Source organism: Hakea prostrata, chromosome 1, assembly GCF_041222555.1.
Source record: "Hakea prostrata isolate BN-2017 chromosome 1, UWA_Hpros_2, whole genome shotgun sequence".
Lineage (NCBI taxonomy): Eukaryota > Viridiplantae > Streptophyta > Magnoliopsida > Proteales > Proteaceae > Hakea > Hakea prostrata.
Genome location: NC_142600.1, coordinates 79164344 through 79179665, shown reverse-complemented (window position 1 = coordinate 79179665; position 15322 = coordinate 79164344). Strand labels below are relative to the sequence as shown.

The 15322-nt window shown below is 40.2% G+C and overlaps 2 protein-coding genes across 4 annotated transcripts; one reads left to right on the top strand and one right to left on the bottom strand.

Annotated features, from left to right (window-relative positions):
- Positions 1–1140: 1140 nt before the first annotated feature.
- Positions 1141–4116, top strand: LOC149030315 (endoglucanase 1-like). Its single transcript, XM_089142581.1, has 7 exons — positions 1141–1513; positions 1733–1942; positions 2047–2247; positions 2366–2458; positions 2568–2729; positions 2806–2917; positions 3034–4116. Exons 1-7 carry the CDS (start codon positions 1286–1288, stop codon positions 3534–3536), a joined length of 1509 nt encoding a protein of 502 aa, XP_088998707.1. The 5' UTR covers positions 1141–1285; the 3' UTR covers positions 3537–4116.
- A 180-nt stretch (positions 4117–4296) lies between these two features.
- On the bottom strand, positions 4297–11914 carry LOC149030314 (heterogeneous nuclear ribonucleoprotein Q-like). Of its 3 annotated transcripts, none has more exons than XM_089142582.1 (9): positions 11525–11914; positions 10064–10537; positions 9777–9893; positions 9526–9666; positions 9248–9424; positions 6420–6627; positions 5167–5339; positions 4954–5039; positions 4297–4858 (listed from the first exon to the last, which is right to left on the bottom strand). In XM_089142582.1, exons 2-9 carry the CDS (start codon positions 10460–10462, stop codon positions 4702–4704), a joined length of 1458 nt encoding a protein of 485 aa, XP_088998708.1. In that variant the 5' UTR covers positions 10463–10537; positions 11525–11914; the 3' UTR covers positions 4297–4701. The 3 variants fall into 3 exon arrangements, with proteins under 3 accessions (XP_088998708.1, XP_088998709.1, XP_088998710.1); XM_089142583.1 differs by having other exon boundaries at positions 10064–10509; XM_089142584.1 differs by having other exon boundaries at positions 4769–4858; positions 4954–5022.
- Between the last annotated feature and the right edge of the window lie 3408 nt (positions 11915–15322).

Below are 15322 nucleotides of genomic sequence, written 5' to 3'. Positions count from 1 at the left end.
TTCTATTTCTGTGCTTTAGTATCAGAAGAGATTCCGTCTATAGATTCCATATCCCGATGAAGAATAATAGCACACGTAATTAATTTTGAGCCGTTGAGTCGCCCTGGGCCCTGGGTGATACTGATAGCTTTGATACTAACTAATTAACGACATTTTTCTGTTCCTAGCTACGACTCATATGAGAACAGAGGCAACAGTAGCGCAGACGTGATTGAGCCGTTGAGGCCGGCATGAACCCGTGATGACAAAAGTAGACCATTGGTGCCTTGGTGGAATATTTCCACAAAATACGCCAAAACCGACCCCAGTATCTTAACCATCAATCCAAATTCTCAACCTCCGTGGGACCAGTCCCCAATCCAAGCCCCCTATTCGGTTACTTTACTTCAATATTCGACCGTTCTATATGACTTTGTCCTCCTGATAGGAACTTGCAAGTCGCGCGTGTTCTTGCTAATAAACAATTAAAATTACTAACTAGTAGTATCAGTTGGTCAGAATCAATATATTGATCCATCAATCTGGGTTATGGGTCTTCTCTGCTTCAGGGATTCCGGAATTGCTCCCTCTACCTTAAGCTTCTGGCCTCAAATTATGGCGTCCAATACGTACTGATATATTAACCAAAACCTACCAAACCCAAAACCTGAATAATATAGTATTCACGTGGTGTTGGCAAAGCTCCAGTATCTGTGAGAGCAGCGTTTAGTGAGTAAAATCACATGCATGTGGTTTCAAGTGAGTATCACAATTCAGGAAATTTGTTCGTAGTTATATCAAGTGGTGACCACAGGAAATATTGATGATAAGTCCCCGTGAAGAGAACTGTTTACGAAACACGGGAGTTAGAGATCAAATAGAAGAATCATGCTTTCTCACCTTTGTCCTACCCTAATTTTGACGTGAACAAAATTTCAGGATCGATAAAGTTTATCATGTCTTGGTGATCTCGTCTCGTCAGACAAGAAATTCTGGTTTGGCGCAGTTGATCCCGTGATCAATATCAATTTTTTCCTCTCCCCCACGTGATCCTAATTAACGGTCGACCAAGTAGCTAGTCGGATTTACATCCCTTAACTTTCGCTTTGCTTTGGCTATAAAAGCGTATCGATGATCCCTGTAAGTATAATCTAAGAATCAGAAACCACCGGCCACCTCTACTGAGTTCCCAATCATCCCACCTTCCTTCGTGTCAGTAGTAGTTACCACTTACCACAACCAGCTGGAAACTTCTATCCGCTCTGATCAAGAGGAAGGGAATCTAGGGGGAAAAAAAACATATATAATGGCTGTTCCCATAATAACTCGAACTTCTCAAACTCTCTTGTACTTCCTTTGCCTGACTCTTTGGACACTTGCATTGTGTTGTTCTGCCTTCAACTCCCATGATTATGCCAGTGCTCTTGAGAAGTCCATTCTCTTCTTCGAAGGCCAACGATCAGGGAAGTTACCTTCTGATCAGCGTCTCAGATGGAGGGGGGATTCTGGATTATCCGATGGTTCTTCTTATCATGTAGTCAAAAGATTCATTTTAACTTTTCTCTACATATATATACTTACATTATGTCATTCATGATTCATGAACATATAGAGCAGGATAGTCCATGAGAATTGTGTTTCTTTAGGGTGTTAGTGATGCCTGCAGCATCAGTCACCACTCCCATTAAACTTAATGGCTAGCTCTAATACCAATCCAACTGGATGTGTGGCTTCTTCCTTATCTATATACCAGGTGGATATGGTTGGTGGATATTACGATGCAGGAGATAACGTCAAGTTTGGTCTTCCCATGGCTTTCACGACCACAATGCTAGCATGGAGTGTCATCGAGTTTGGTAACTCCATGAAGGATCAGATTCACAATGCTCAAGCTGCCCTACGCTGGAGCACAGATTATCTTCTCAAAGCGTCAACCGCCACCCCGGGCACCCTATACGTTCAAGTATGAGTCCTCTCTCTCTCTCTCTCTCTCTCTCTCTCTCTCTCTCTCTCTCTCTCTCTCTCTCTCTCTCACTCTCTCAAGTAATTCGACTTTTGGCAATGCAGGTTGGAGAACCTAACATGGATCACCGTTGCTGGGAGAGACCTGAGGACATGGACACGCCCCGCAACGTATACAAGGTTTCTACTCAAAACCCGGGCTCTGATGTTGCAGGAGAGACTGCAGCTGCATTGGCTGCTGCTTCTGTTGTGTTCAAAGACTCCGATCCTTCATACTCCACCAAACTTTTAAAAACCGCCATCGAGGTAGTCCCTTAACATAGTAAGCATACATACATGCTCCTTGGCCTTTGCCTCCTGTAGTGGATTCATGCTTCAGCCTCCAATGTCAACTGGCCTAAACAAGCTGAGTGCCATAATGCAGGTTTTTGACTTCGCAGACAGATACAGGGGATCTTACAGTGACTCTCTCAGTTCTGTAGTTTGCCCGTTTTACTGCTCTTACTCTGGATACCATGTGAGTGACACACCATGACGATACTAGCTTCATGTCCCCTAGCTCCCTTCCTCCTTTCTGTGGTTGAAAGTTTAAGTAGAAAATTAATAATTCTAATTCTATTCAATAGGATGAGCTTTTATGGGGTGCTTCGTGGATCCATAGGGCATCACAGAACAGTTCTTACTTGGCTTACATAGAATCCAATGGCCACACACTTGGTGCAGACGAAGATGACTACTCGTTCAGTTGGGATGACAAGAGAGTTGGCACCAAAGTCCTTCTTTCCAAGGTTTTTTATATCTTCCTCTTTCATGAGATTTGAAAATCATTGTGCTTAGCTTCACATTTTTTGAGCTTCTCCTCAGGACTTCCTGGAGAGGAATGTGCAAGAATTTCAGTTATATAAAGCACACTCGGACAACTATGTGTGCTCTCTTATTCCTGGAACGTCTAGTTCCCAGGCCCAATATACACCAGGTCGCAGCCCTCTCTCTCTCTCTCTCTCTCTCTCTCTCTTTGTCTCTCTCACTAACATGAATCTTAAAATTCATTGTTTGAATGACCCCATATGTATATGCATACTTCTTCAATAGGAGGACTTCTGTACAAAGCAAGCGAAAGCAATCTCCAATATGTAACATCCACAACTTTCCTCCTCTTGACGTATGCAAAGTATCTGAGTTCAAATAGGGGAGTGATCTCATGTGGGACTTCGACAGTCTCAGCTGCAACCCTCATCTCGCTTGCCAAGAAGCAGGTGGACTACATTTTGGGCGAGAACCCAGCAAAAATGTCATACATGGTGGGGTTCGGTGAGAGGTACCCGCAGCATGTTCATCACAGGGGCTCCTCCTTGCCATCTGTTCAGAACCACCCTCAACACATCGCCTGCAACGACGGGTTCCAGTATCTCCGCTCGAGCTCGCCCAATCCAAACATCCTTGTTGGGGCAGTATTAGGAGGTCCTGATAATAAAGACAGTTTCTCCGATGACAGGAACAATTACCAGCAGGCTGAGCCAGCGACTTACATTAATGCACCTCTTGTCGGTGCTCTTGCATTCTTTGCAGAAACACCAACAACAAGCTCTGGCTGAATTTATCATGCTCGGTGTATGGACCCATCAAGTGAAAAGTAGTTTAAGATCTTGTGCATTGATAACTACATATGTTATACTAGAGGCTGAGAAAAGATGAAAAAGGCTGGAGGAGAAAGACTAAGACGATCACAACCAATGTAAGAATGTTGCAGTTACTGGCCAATTCTATAGGATTCTGTTTTAAGTTTAAAATATGTCTGGAATGTCAAGTCTATTTGGTTATTCAATTTGATTCACTATATAGTCGTAGGGGCTATGGAAGGCAGCGGTGATGCTGACACCTATCAAGAGGAGAAGAGAATCACAATTTTGGCCATCAAATTAAAGGCATAAACGAAATCAATCAATTTCAATTTCAAGATCTTGGACACCCAATTTTACAATTATTTATGAGGAGTTTCATAACTCTCCCATAAAATGTAATTTCGTCCATATACGTTGGAAGAAAGAAAATAAAAACAATTAAATTGTGTTTGATAATCGATTCGTTATCTGTGCTCGAAAAACAAACCGATGGTAAATCTTACTCAAAAAACAGTTTTTACAAATACCTTTTAGACTAGTTTTGTTTGTTCAAAAAAAAAAAAAACCCCAACCCAGACCCTGCTCTCCCAAGACAGCCACTGTCTTTCCCGTCTCGAATGTCTCAACAATTCCTTATGAAGAGCAATGAACTACTTAAGGAGTACCACACCAAGCCTGTCCAAACAATCAAACATGGTGTATCTTAACCTTACCAATCTTGATCTTCCCAAAATTGTTAAAACTGATGCCTCAATATATATTTGTTACAGTTTGGTATAGTTCAAAAAAGGGGGGAAATGCAAAACAGATGGTCGAGATTCAATCTCGACCACAACTTTGGATCGCAACCATAGGTACCGCAATTAATGCGAAACGCTAAAGTAACATCCTGTTTTATCACGTCTAGTTTAGCAACCTACTTCCCATAGTCAATAACACAGATTGTACTCCCACTTGGAAATGCAGGCTAAACAATTATTCCTTTCTACCTCAGTAACAAATATAATTTCATTACACGGAGGACCTTATATGAAACAAAATCTCTACGATTTTTCACCAGGCGAAAAACGACTAGCTTCCTTTGTTGCTTCTTAGCTACTAATCCAACTAAAAGATGTCATAGTCTTCTTGGCTAGTGCTAGTAAGGATGGTACCTTCGGCTACGGTTGCCATCACCACTACTACTTCCTCGTCCTTGTGGCGCGCCAGAGCCACTGCTTCGATCATTCCTTCGGCTACGGCTGCCATCACCACTACCACCAGGCATGGATGCTGCAGGTGCACCAGGCTGCTGACTGAAATATTTTTACATAGAAAATAAAGGGAAAAAAATTAAATCCAAGTCAGCAGACTTCAATTAAACAGACCACACAAAGAGATTGCAACTTACAGAACATATCCAATCTGACCATCAGGTAGAATCATCGGCACCATTTGCATACCAGCTGGCATTGGCCCCCTACCATATATCATTGGCTGCTCATCCACCCACCCCACCACCAAAAAACAAAAAACCCAAAAAAAGAAAGAAAGAAGAGAAGCCACTGGATTAAGAGATCAGAAATTTATCTGAATCCAACTAATCGTATTCAGTTTAACTTACTTGCTGGAACCCAGCAGGGGCACCATATCCTGCACCTAGATTTCCGTAAGGATTCCCCACCAAACCATAGCCAGCATAAGGAAGGTAATTTTGAACTCCCGGTTTATATGAATAAGCTGCATCACTTTTCTTGTCATTCTGAGGCTTAGCAAGCGAAACATCCAGTACTTGGCCTATGGGAAAGAGCAGCTAATTAATTCATCATCAAGTGGAGAGCAATCATAAAGCGAGAAGAAATCTAGCAAGCATGGGGCAACTTGAAAACTTTTCCAAGCATAAAGTTGGCATAGAAACCTCTTTCTCATTTTACAAGATCAGCATAGCAAGAATATTAAGGTTTCAAACAAAAATGTGCTCCTTACCTTATAAAGGCTATGACATAGAAGGCACACGATGAATGGATCTGATCAAAGATGTCAACCTAGGCCAAACAAAAAATTTAGGTCACTGAATTCTAGTCGCTTTTACTGTAACCATCCACACCATTTTCCAGAGAGATTCATAACATTGGATCCTTGGCATCAAGATATTAGGAATGGTTTTGGCAGACAAGTGGAGTTAAACATTCCTACATGTGCCATTGGTATCACAAAGCTAACAGCCATACAGCTTTCATGTTAACTCAAGAGGTCTCCTAATGTAAGTCACACTCCTAGGGCATTCTTCTAGAAAACAACTAAGATTGCTCATAACAGAAGGATATCCAATTTAAGTTCTTCGCTGGATGAACTCTCCTCAATGGCAGATCCTTACATTTCAGTGAACCTTTTAAGAAAGGGTTTGATTCCTGGATGTTTTGATGAACCAACCATCATCAATTGGAAGCCTAGGTCAAGCAATTTCCTGCAAAATCATTTAAGGGTAATACCTGTTCCCTACCAACAGAGTGTACGTATAAGGTTTTTCTTTTTTTAGCATACCATTTTTATGCTGCATTCTCCCATTTGGGTACCTTTCATCAATAATTGGGTGTTGTTGACCTAAAGAAAGGGTAAATACTCATGCAACCACCTAAAAAGCTGAGACAAACATTAAAGGCCTCTCATCACTAATTCGGTGCTGTTCACCAAAAGAAACCATTACTACTCATACAAGCACCTTATAGGCTGAAACAAACATTCAAGGCCTCAAGCTATTAATAAAACAGGGATGAAAATTGTTTCCAAAAGCTTTTCATAATTTTAAGGGTTTCCCTTTTTCCACCCACTTCCAATATGCATCAACGAAATTGGCAGCATGTAAAAGACTATTACCAGCAATTTCATACTTCTCTGTTTCTTTAACAGCCTTCAGTGCACTTGACCTTTCCGCAAAATGAATAAATCCAAACTCCCGCTTGCTCTGCCCAGCTTTAGCATTAGGTAGAACAACTTTTGTAACTTCCCCATGCCGTTGAAATAATTCCTTCAATTGCTCGGTTGTAGTGTTGTCAGGCAAATTTTTCACATAAAGAGCCTTCACCTGAGATATCCCAACAGAATTTCACAGACTAGTTTAGTTTATCATGCATCAACCGCTTAATTTTGGCCGCAGAAAGGCATAGCTGGAAAAAATCCACATGGCTTTTCTAGAAGATGAAAAATTAAATAAGAAGTATCCACCGAAGTACCTGTTTTGTTGCACCTTCCATTTGTCATGATCAGTTCAAGATATTGGTCTATAAATCCTAATTGGAGACCCCTTGCACTGAATTTACAACACTGTTTTGTACTTGTACAGTGTTATAAATGTTAAAGAGTCCTAAAATAGAATAGTAAAGGAAGGACTCGGTGGGAAAAAGACGTGATGCAGATAACACACCTACCCCTCATTTACCTTCAACCTTAACCCCAACAGATGTAACCAGGATTGGCAACCATAGGACATTTATACTTTAGGCCCAAATTCAGCCACAAACATGTGGCACCAAGGGCAGGCCGAATCTGACCAGGGGTATTTTGGTCATTTACTCCCCCTTTTGGAGCCCCACTAGATCCAGTTAGCTTCCCCGTGGTGTTATTAGGATCTACTTTTATTTTCTTAATTGAGTTAGTTGAGAGTCATTGTCTGAGGAATCTAAGTTGGAATCCAATTTCAAGTAGGATTATTTTTTAAAGTTGGTTTGCAAGTTGTATTTGTTTAGGAACTCTTACTTAGGAGTCCTTTTCTAAGTTAGAAAGTTTAATCTAGTTGTACCAGGGATTTCTAATCCAAATTGGATTCCCTAAGTTGAGTCCAAGTAGGTTTCCTATGTTGAGTTCAAGTTGGTTTTCCTTGCTGAGTCCTAGTTTAATTTTGCTTTGATGTAAGGCTATAAATAGAGCCAACCCCTCATGTAAAAAGACAGATTTTAAATTATTGAATAAAGAGTACATTGAAGGAAGCCTTGGGAGTCTTGGGTTCCTAGGAGGATGCCCATGGCCTGGGTTAATTGGGTTCTATAATTTTCTGTAATTTCAGTTTATGTCCACCTTCTTCAAGCTTGCAGCAGCCTTAGATTTTCTGAAGTTGTTTGAAGATCTTCAAGAGGAGTTAGCCCAAACCCCAGTAAGCACCATCCCCTACCCTTCCCCCACCCTAATCCCCTCTTCCAACCTGGTGCAACAGTCCCCCTTTCCTTCCCTCTTTCTTGCGGCACTGCAACTCTCCCCCCATCAGCAAAACCTACATCCCCTAACTCTCTCACCCTGTCCCTCCTCCATTAGAATCGCACCCCCTACCTTCCCTTATTCTATCCCTCATCTCCATCATAAGACCTAAATATCCAATAGTTTAGAAATTCCCTGCAATTCATCTTCTTCCTCTAGAAACCTAACCTTAGTTTCACTAAAACTCTCATAACTCCCAAACCCGTCAACCATACCATAAACCCTTTTAGGTTTACCTTCTCCTACACCTTCTCTAACTCCCCTCTAAACCCTAGAAACCCTAGAATTGCAAATATCCTAATATTAAGAACCCTAACCCTGAAGAATAATTCTGCAAATTCAAATCTGTTATAACAGGATTATTTCTTATAGCTTTCAGACCTAAACCAAGTCTGACTGAACCCTAAAAATTTCCCCCACTTGACCCTAGACTTTCAACCCATATGTCCAAGGTTTGAAAGTCAAACAAGATCAACCACAGGTTATACTTGGTCAACTGCAGCTGCTCTCCACATCAGAAAACCAGATTACAGAATTCTCAAATCCTAATTCAGCTTAGAACCTTAAGTTATAGGGTGTATTGGAGGGAAGTTAGCTGCTGTCCATTAAGAATTGATCATGAACTGACCTAGAACAGCAAGGAAAAACCCTAATCTGATGCTGGTTCACTAGAAGAGGATCCTGAAGACTGACCCAGTATTCCTAACCCTAGCCACCTCCCTAATCTTCCTAACCCATGACTTGGAGATTCAGATCTGAATTTAAAATTACAGCAAGGTTCAGATTTGAATTTCCTGAACCTTAGCTTCTAAGTCATCCCCGAACCTTACTAGCCCTATTCCCAAACCCCAGAACCAGTGAAGACAGCCAACACCATAACCGCAGGGTTTGAAGTACCCTAACTTCACTGCTAGTTCAACTGAACTGATCCTGAACACTGGCCCTCAATATGGGGGTTAAATCAATGGGTGAAGAGAGTACCTCTTCACTTTCTTCACCATAACTTATAAGCAAGAGTTTAAAGAAGAGATAGGGTTGAGGATAGAATAGGAATTTTCATTTAGTATTTTCAATCTATTTCTTAACTGAGGATAAAATGGTAATCTCCCCTCAGCCATTAAAAACCAAGGGATGGTGTTAGGTTTTGTGGACCTATTTGTAAAGTTTGAAAAGTGGGGAGGGGTAGTCACGTAATGCACTGCAAAATTGCCAGCGCGTAGGTGGAGGGGGTCATGTAAAAATTTTGATCATGAGGGGGTGTAAAAGGTGTTTATGGAGACCTCGTTGTTATTGATGTTTTAGGCTAAGTACAGGGGATTCACTAATAATCTTCCCTGGAATATATAATCAGAAAATATAACAAAACATATTCACAAGTTACAGCCATAATATGTATCTAGACTAGGAGTGGAAGATTGGAAAACTTCCAAGGTATTTACTCTTATGCATTTTACCTGGGCTGCAGCAGAAGAATCAGGTGCACTTTTAGGATCAGCCCAGCTGACAGTTGGAGTGTTGCCATCTAGCTTAAAATTCACATTTGACATTTTTTGTCGAGCAAAATCAGCACAGGCATTATTATAATACTCGATGAATGCAAAACCTCGATTGCGGCTAGGATTTTGTGGATCCTAAAAAATACAAATGACAAAGGATGTAGTTACCAGCAGATAAGGGTTTCCTCCTAAATGATAAACTAGAAGCAGTTTTCAGTTGAAAAAGAAAACTGCACCTTCAATAACTCGATGTTTTCAACTCCTGGACCATTTTCCTCAATGACTTTTCTAAGTTCAGCCTCTGACCAGCTCTTTGGGATGTTGCCAATGAAGAGCCTATGTTTAGTTTGAGAAAGTGAACACCTTAAGGTTCTTCCCTGAAGAGTACAAAAGGGAAGATAAATCACAGATAAAATTGAAAAGTAAAAGAAGATGGCACAAACCACAGAGTGACCAAACCACACAACAACATAAGAATTAGGGTTACCCTGAATTCTTTATTATAGAGCTCTTCAATGGCTTTTTGAGCCAAATCCTTTGATTTAAATGTTACAAAAGCATAACCCTTACTTTCTCCTCTGTCCTTATCCTTCATGAGCCTTATCTGCAATATTATGACTAAGAATTACAAGGATGTAACACCACCAAAATAGAGCAGAAATGCCAAATGCAGAAAATTGCCATGTTTATGCTAATATCAATTACAAAGATGGAAAACCAACAATAAAGAAAGAAAACATGGGAGTGTAGATGTCAATGCACAACAATTCTCACCTCTGCAATATCACCAAGTGGTTCACACAATTCCCTTAAATCATCTTCTGTTACTTCTCGAGGAAGACCACCAATAAAGATCTCAGAACCATGTGCAGGAAGGGCAAGCAGTTCAGCAAATTTGTCTTCATCTTCCTCATCCACGGGAGGGGCCAGCTTCTCCTCGTCCTCCACAGAATCAACAGCATGATGAATTTTTTCATTTTCCAGAGATGGATCATTGCCACTATCAGTTTTTGAAGCCTCTTTCTCCTCATCTGGCTGTTCATCCTCACCTCTTTCAACTCCATCCTCCTCTGTGGGTTCATCAACATCATCATCCATCATCTCTTCAATATAGTTGTCACCATCAAGATCCACCTGCTCCTCGGTTTCAACAATGGGAGGGTCCTCAGCCATGGCTCCTCAGATCTCACTGGTAGTCATCCACAACGTTCTACGACCACCTAAATCACCAGCAAGCTTGTGGGGTGACTGTGCAGGATTTGCAGAAGCCAGGAGCAATTCCGTAATATGGATATATGGACAGGGAAGTGGATGAGAGTATAAGCATAAGGCGAATAGGATTCACAGAGTAACAATAACATTTGAAGGGGATATGGACCACATAAGTTTTATGCAAAAACAAAAACTAACAAATTTTATTTTTAGTGGGTCGACTTATAAAAATGAAAGATCTAAGAAGAGATAGGCATGAGCTGAGAAAGGAGATTATTTAACTCGGATGAGTAATCCGGTATTGTAAGAGCAGCATGCAGAAGTGGATCCCCAAAGGTGCAAGAGGGACAACAGAGTTCCTCACCATTTAGACAAATACTGCATCTAAATACATTAGAATCCGAACAACTAAATCAACATGATAACAAACTTCTGTTTCCACTCTGCATACAAACTCAAGACAAAGGATTCACAGTAAAAACCAAAATGAATCGGGAAAGAATAAAAAGAAAAAGTACACAAAGAGGAGGGAGGGCGAAGGCCAATAAAAGTCATAAGATGCAAAATCATAAAACAAAAAGAGGGCCTTTGTAGTCGGGACATACAAATTAAAACGAAAGTCAAATAAGCACAAATTAAATGAAAATCAAAACCTGAAATCATTTCTTTTCCCAGAAACAAAAATGAAGGCCAAAAAAACGCAATGCAGACGGGCATGAAGAACAGACACACAAGGAAAACAAAATAAAACTGAGCTGTTAAAAACCCTAACAAATGAAAGTAATGGAGACGGCGTTAAATGGTGAAAATTCGACTGCGTGAATTTTTTTTTAAACAGATACATACAGAGTAACAAAATCAAATATTGATATTGATAAAATTAAAAATCGGATCAATCCATCAGAAATATAACCTGACTAGATGAATTGCATGGATGCATATCAATATATAGAGAGAGAGGGGGATGGATATCCATGTTAAGGAACAAAAATTAGATAAACATCTACGATGAAGCTTGCTTACCGGGTTTTGAGAATTTAGATTCAGTTCGAATTTATGATTTTCTGTGCCTTTCGTCTTTGCAATCCCTCGCTCTCTCCGGCTGGTAAAATGTTATCGGCCCATCACAAACGATAGACTAATCGAGGAGGAAACAACTTTAACTGTGAACTGTTTGGTCGTCTGCTCTCTGTACTATAGACTCTCGCCTGCTCGTCTGCCCGCTCGTAGTTCGTTACTTCATTTGACAAACGTTTTCACCTTCGCAGCCAGCGTCCTTACAAACCACCCCGCCGCATAATTAAAAGACACAGAGGAATCTTTGCTAACGACACGGAGGCCCCCAGCGATGGGAATCGCCGAGTCGGGATGAAACGAAAACGATTATGGTCCGAGAGTTTCGAGACTAGAGAAAGTCCCCTGCCCAAAAAACAAATAGAGGAAACTCTCTGTCTGTCTTAAAATTCTTGATTTTTTTTTATTTTTTATTTTTTGGCTAAACCAAAATTTGGAAAATTCTTGAGAATTTAATAAACACCCGAAAAGCCATCTCCTAAATCAAAGACTCCCACGAAAGTGCAAACAAAATTTACCAGACACCGATAATAATTTACGAAATTGCACCATAATGTTTTTTTTTTAATCAAAATGACGAAAGAAAACATATATCTACAATAGTTGTGTAACATTCCCCTCTTCCCGATCCTTTCCCTTCCGGTTGTTCCAAACCCTTGATTCCAATCCTTGCAATATAGTGGCCGCCAGAATACTTGAATTTTTCACAAGTTCTTGTTCTTCTGAGATTTCAATTGAGATCCCGTTAATCTTGGTTGCTAAGAAAAGAAGATCATGGATTGCATCCATCGGCCATGCCGTTTTTGGTTGTGGTAGAAAATTTCGACCTTCGCTCCAATTTGTCAAGATCAGATCATTTCACATGTTGTTTTTTATAGCCATTCGCACTCCGGTTGCGATTTCTGTTGCTATAACCGCATTGATTGATCTACCCGCTTGTTTATCATTCAAGCAATATAGAATTTTTCCTTGATGAGCTATCCCCCAGCAATATCCCACCTCCTTTGTCGATTGGTGTGTTCGTCCTACACAGAATAATATTGTGAGATGCCCAGACACTATGTTTTGCATTATGGAGAATAAGTTCTCGATACTATCTACTTGCAAGTCCACCGAATTATCAACACTTGAAAATCCAAACGGATTTAACTTTAATTCTTGGTGCATTAATAGATGTCAAAACCCGTTCCGAATTGGGTGAAATTTTTCTAAAAATCAATTCATTACGTGTCTGCCACAAACTATGGCAAGTGATGATAATAACAGAAACTATCCATTTTAGCAGAGTTCTCTCCATTGATGAGTTATAGAAAAGATCTAAACTGAAGGCATTAATGCTAGAGAAGGGTAACAATCCAGTTCTTAAACCTAGTGGCCCTGCTGTCCAGATCCTCCGCGTCCATTATCAAGTGAAGAAAAGATGCAACTTGATTCACTGCTATTACCACAAAGCACACAACAATCTGAAATTGAATTCCATTTGGTGAGAATTGAATTAACTGGGATTCCTGCATTTAACAGACGCCAGCAAAAACATAATAAATTTTTGGATGAATATTAGGTTTCCATAAGAAAAGCCACCAACTTTTGTGCATATGTGAGGTAGACAAGGTATTAGAACTCAAAAACAATTGCTGATAGGCTAATTTAGTGGTCAAATGAGAAGCAGAAGAGAAACTTAACCTCCACAAATCCTGAACATTATTGATTTGAACATTGTTTATAGCAGAAGATATAATGGGGCTAAAAGTGAGTGAAATTTAATAATCATACCTACCTCTCATTCTAGCTACATCTGCAACTTTCACTCTATAATGTGCAAAATGCATATTAAAATCACCTACCACATGATCAACTTTGTTTGGTATCCATGGATCAAACCAAAAGGAAGTGCTCTCCCCATTTCCCACTGATGTGAAGACAAAATTTCTTAGACTGGGAAGTACAACTCACAAGCTATTCCAGAAGCTTGAACCAACTTTTTCCCCACCTTAGGGTCAAACAGGGAAGTGTGGGGAAAATATTTGGCCTTAAGACACTATACCCAGACCGAGGATTGCTCCGTGAGAAGTCTCCATCCCTGTTTAAGCAAGAGAGCCCTATTCATCAGTTCCATATTCTTGAAACCTAACCCACCATGAGATTTAGGTAAGCAACATTTATCCCAGGAAATTAGAGTAACATTTTTACCTGCATCAAATTTTCCTAACTAGAATCTTTGGCAGATTGTTTATAGCCATACAAACCTTTTTAGGAAACAGAGTGTAATGCATATGATATAGTGGAACCGTTTGTAACACTACTTGGATCAATATAGATCTCCCTGCAAACGAGAGGGAATGTGCCTTCCATCCAGCTAGTTTGGACTTCAACTTATTCAAGACTGGGCAAAGACTAATAGATCTTGCTTTTCCAAAAAAAGAGGGCTACCCAAATAAATTAAGGACACACTCATCTCTTTGATGCCTAAGCAATGCAGGATTCTTTCATTCAAGAGAGGGGGGTATTTTTGCTGAAGAAAGCTTCACTTTTTTCCATATTGATCACTTGTCCAATAATGTTCCCAAAGATATCTAGTACAGTTTTTATTACACAAACATCTTCCAGTGAAGCATGACAAAAAATAAAAGTATCATCAGCAAAAAAGAGATGTGTGATTTCAGGAGGCAAACGTGCAATTTTGATACCCTTAAACACATTCTCCGCTCTGAAAGTGCCAAGAATACAAGACAGGGTTTTCATGATAAGCAAAAAAAGATATGGGCTTAACGGACAACCCTGTCTCAGACCCCTACTTCCCTTGAAGAAGGAGTAAGGGGAGCCATTAAGCTTAATAGAGAAAGATGGAGAAGAGATTAGACAATTCACTAGAGAGCAGAATTTAGAGTCAAAACCCAAGCAACCCAGTATCTTCAGAAGCACACTCCATTCCACCCTATCGTAAGCTTTTGACATATCCAGTTTAAGTGCAACAAACCTTTGTTTAGTCCTGGATTTTTTCATAAAATAAAAAATTTCCTGGGCCAGAAAGATGTTGTCAGTTATTTGTCTTCCTGGCACAAAAGCAGCCTGACAAGGTGAGATGATATTGTGCAGGAAAGGTGTAATTCGGGAAGCCAGAATTTTGGCAAGAATCTTGTAGGTCACATTGCACAGACTAATTGGCCTAAAATCAGTGACCACTTCAGCTTTATCAATTTTGGAAATAAAACATAAAGAGTGTGATTAATTCCAGGGGGTAAGACACCAAACTGAAAGAAATTATTAACAAACAGAGTTAAATCCTGATTAAGCATTTCCCAAAATTGCTGAAAAAAAAAAAGCTTGGAAACCATCAAAACCTGGCACCTTCATAGCTCCAATGGAGAAGACAGCTTGGCGAATCTCCTCAAGAGTTGGGCAAGTGGAAAAGGATGACTCCCTAAAATAGATTCAACAGATGGAAAGAGCATATCAAGAAAGGGAGGGATGGAGGGATAAGAAGAAGTGTACAGTCCCTGCATAAAGTTAGCAAAAAGTTAGCAATCTCAGCAGGATTAGAAATAAATGCATCACCTCTTTTAAGAAACTCTAATTTCCTGTGATTCAAATGGATTTTAGCAGTTCTATGGTAAAACATCGTATTCCTATCCCCATCCAAGATATAATTCGTCCTAGCTTTTTGGAACCAAAAAGACTCATGGGCATCATAAATCCACTGCAGCCACCTTAGCTTCTGATGGGATGCAAGTTGACTACAAACCTCAA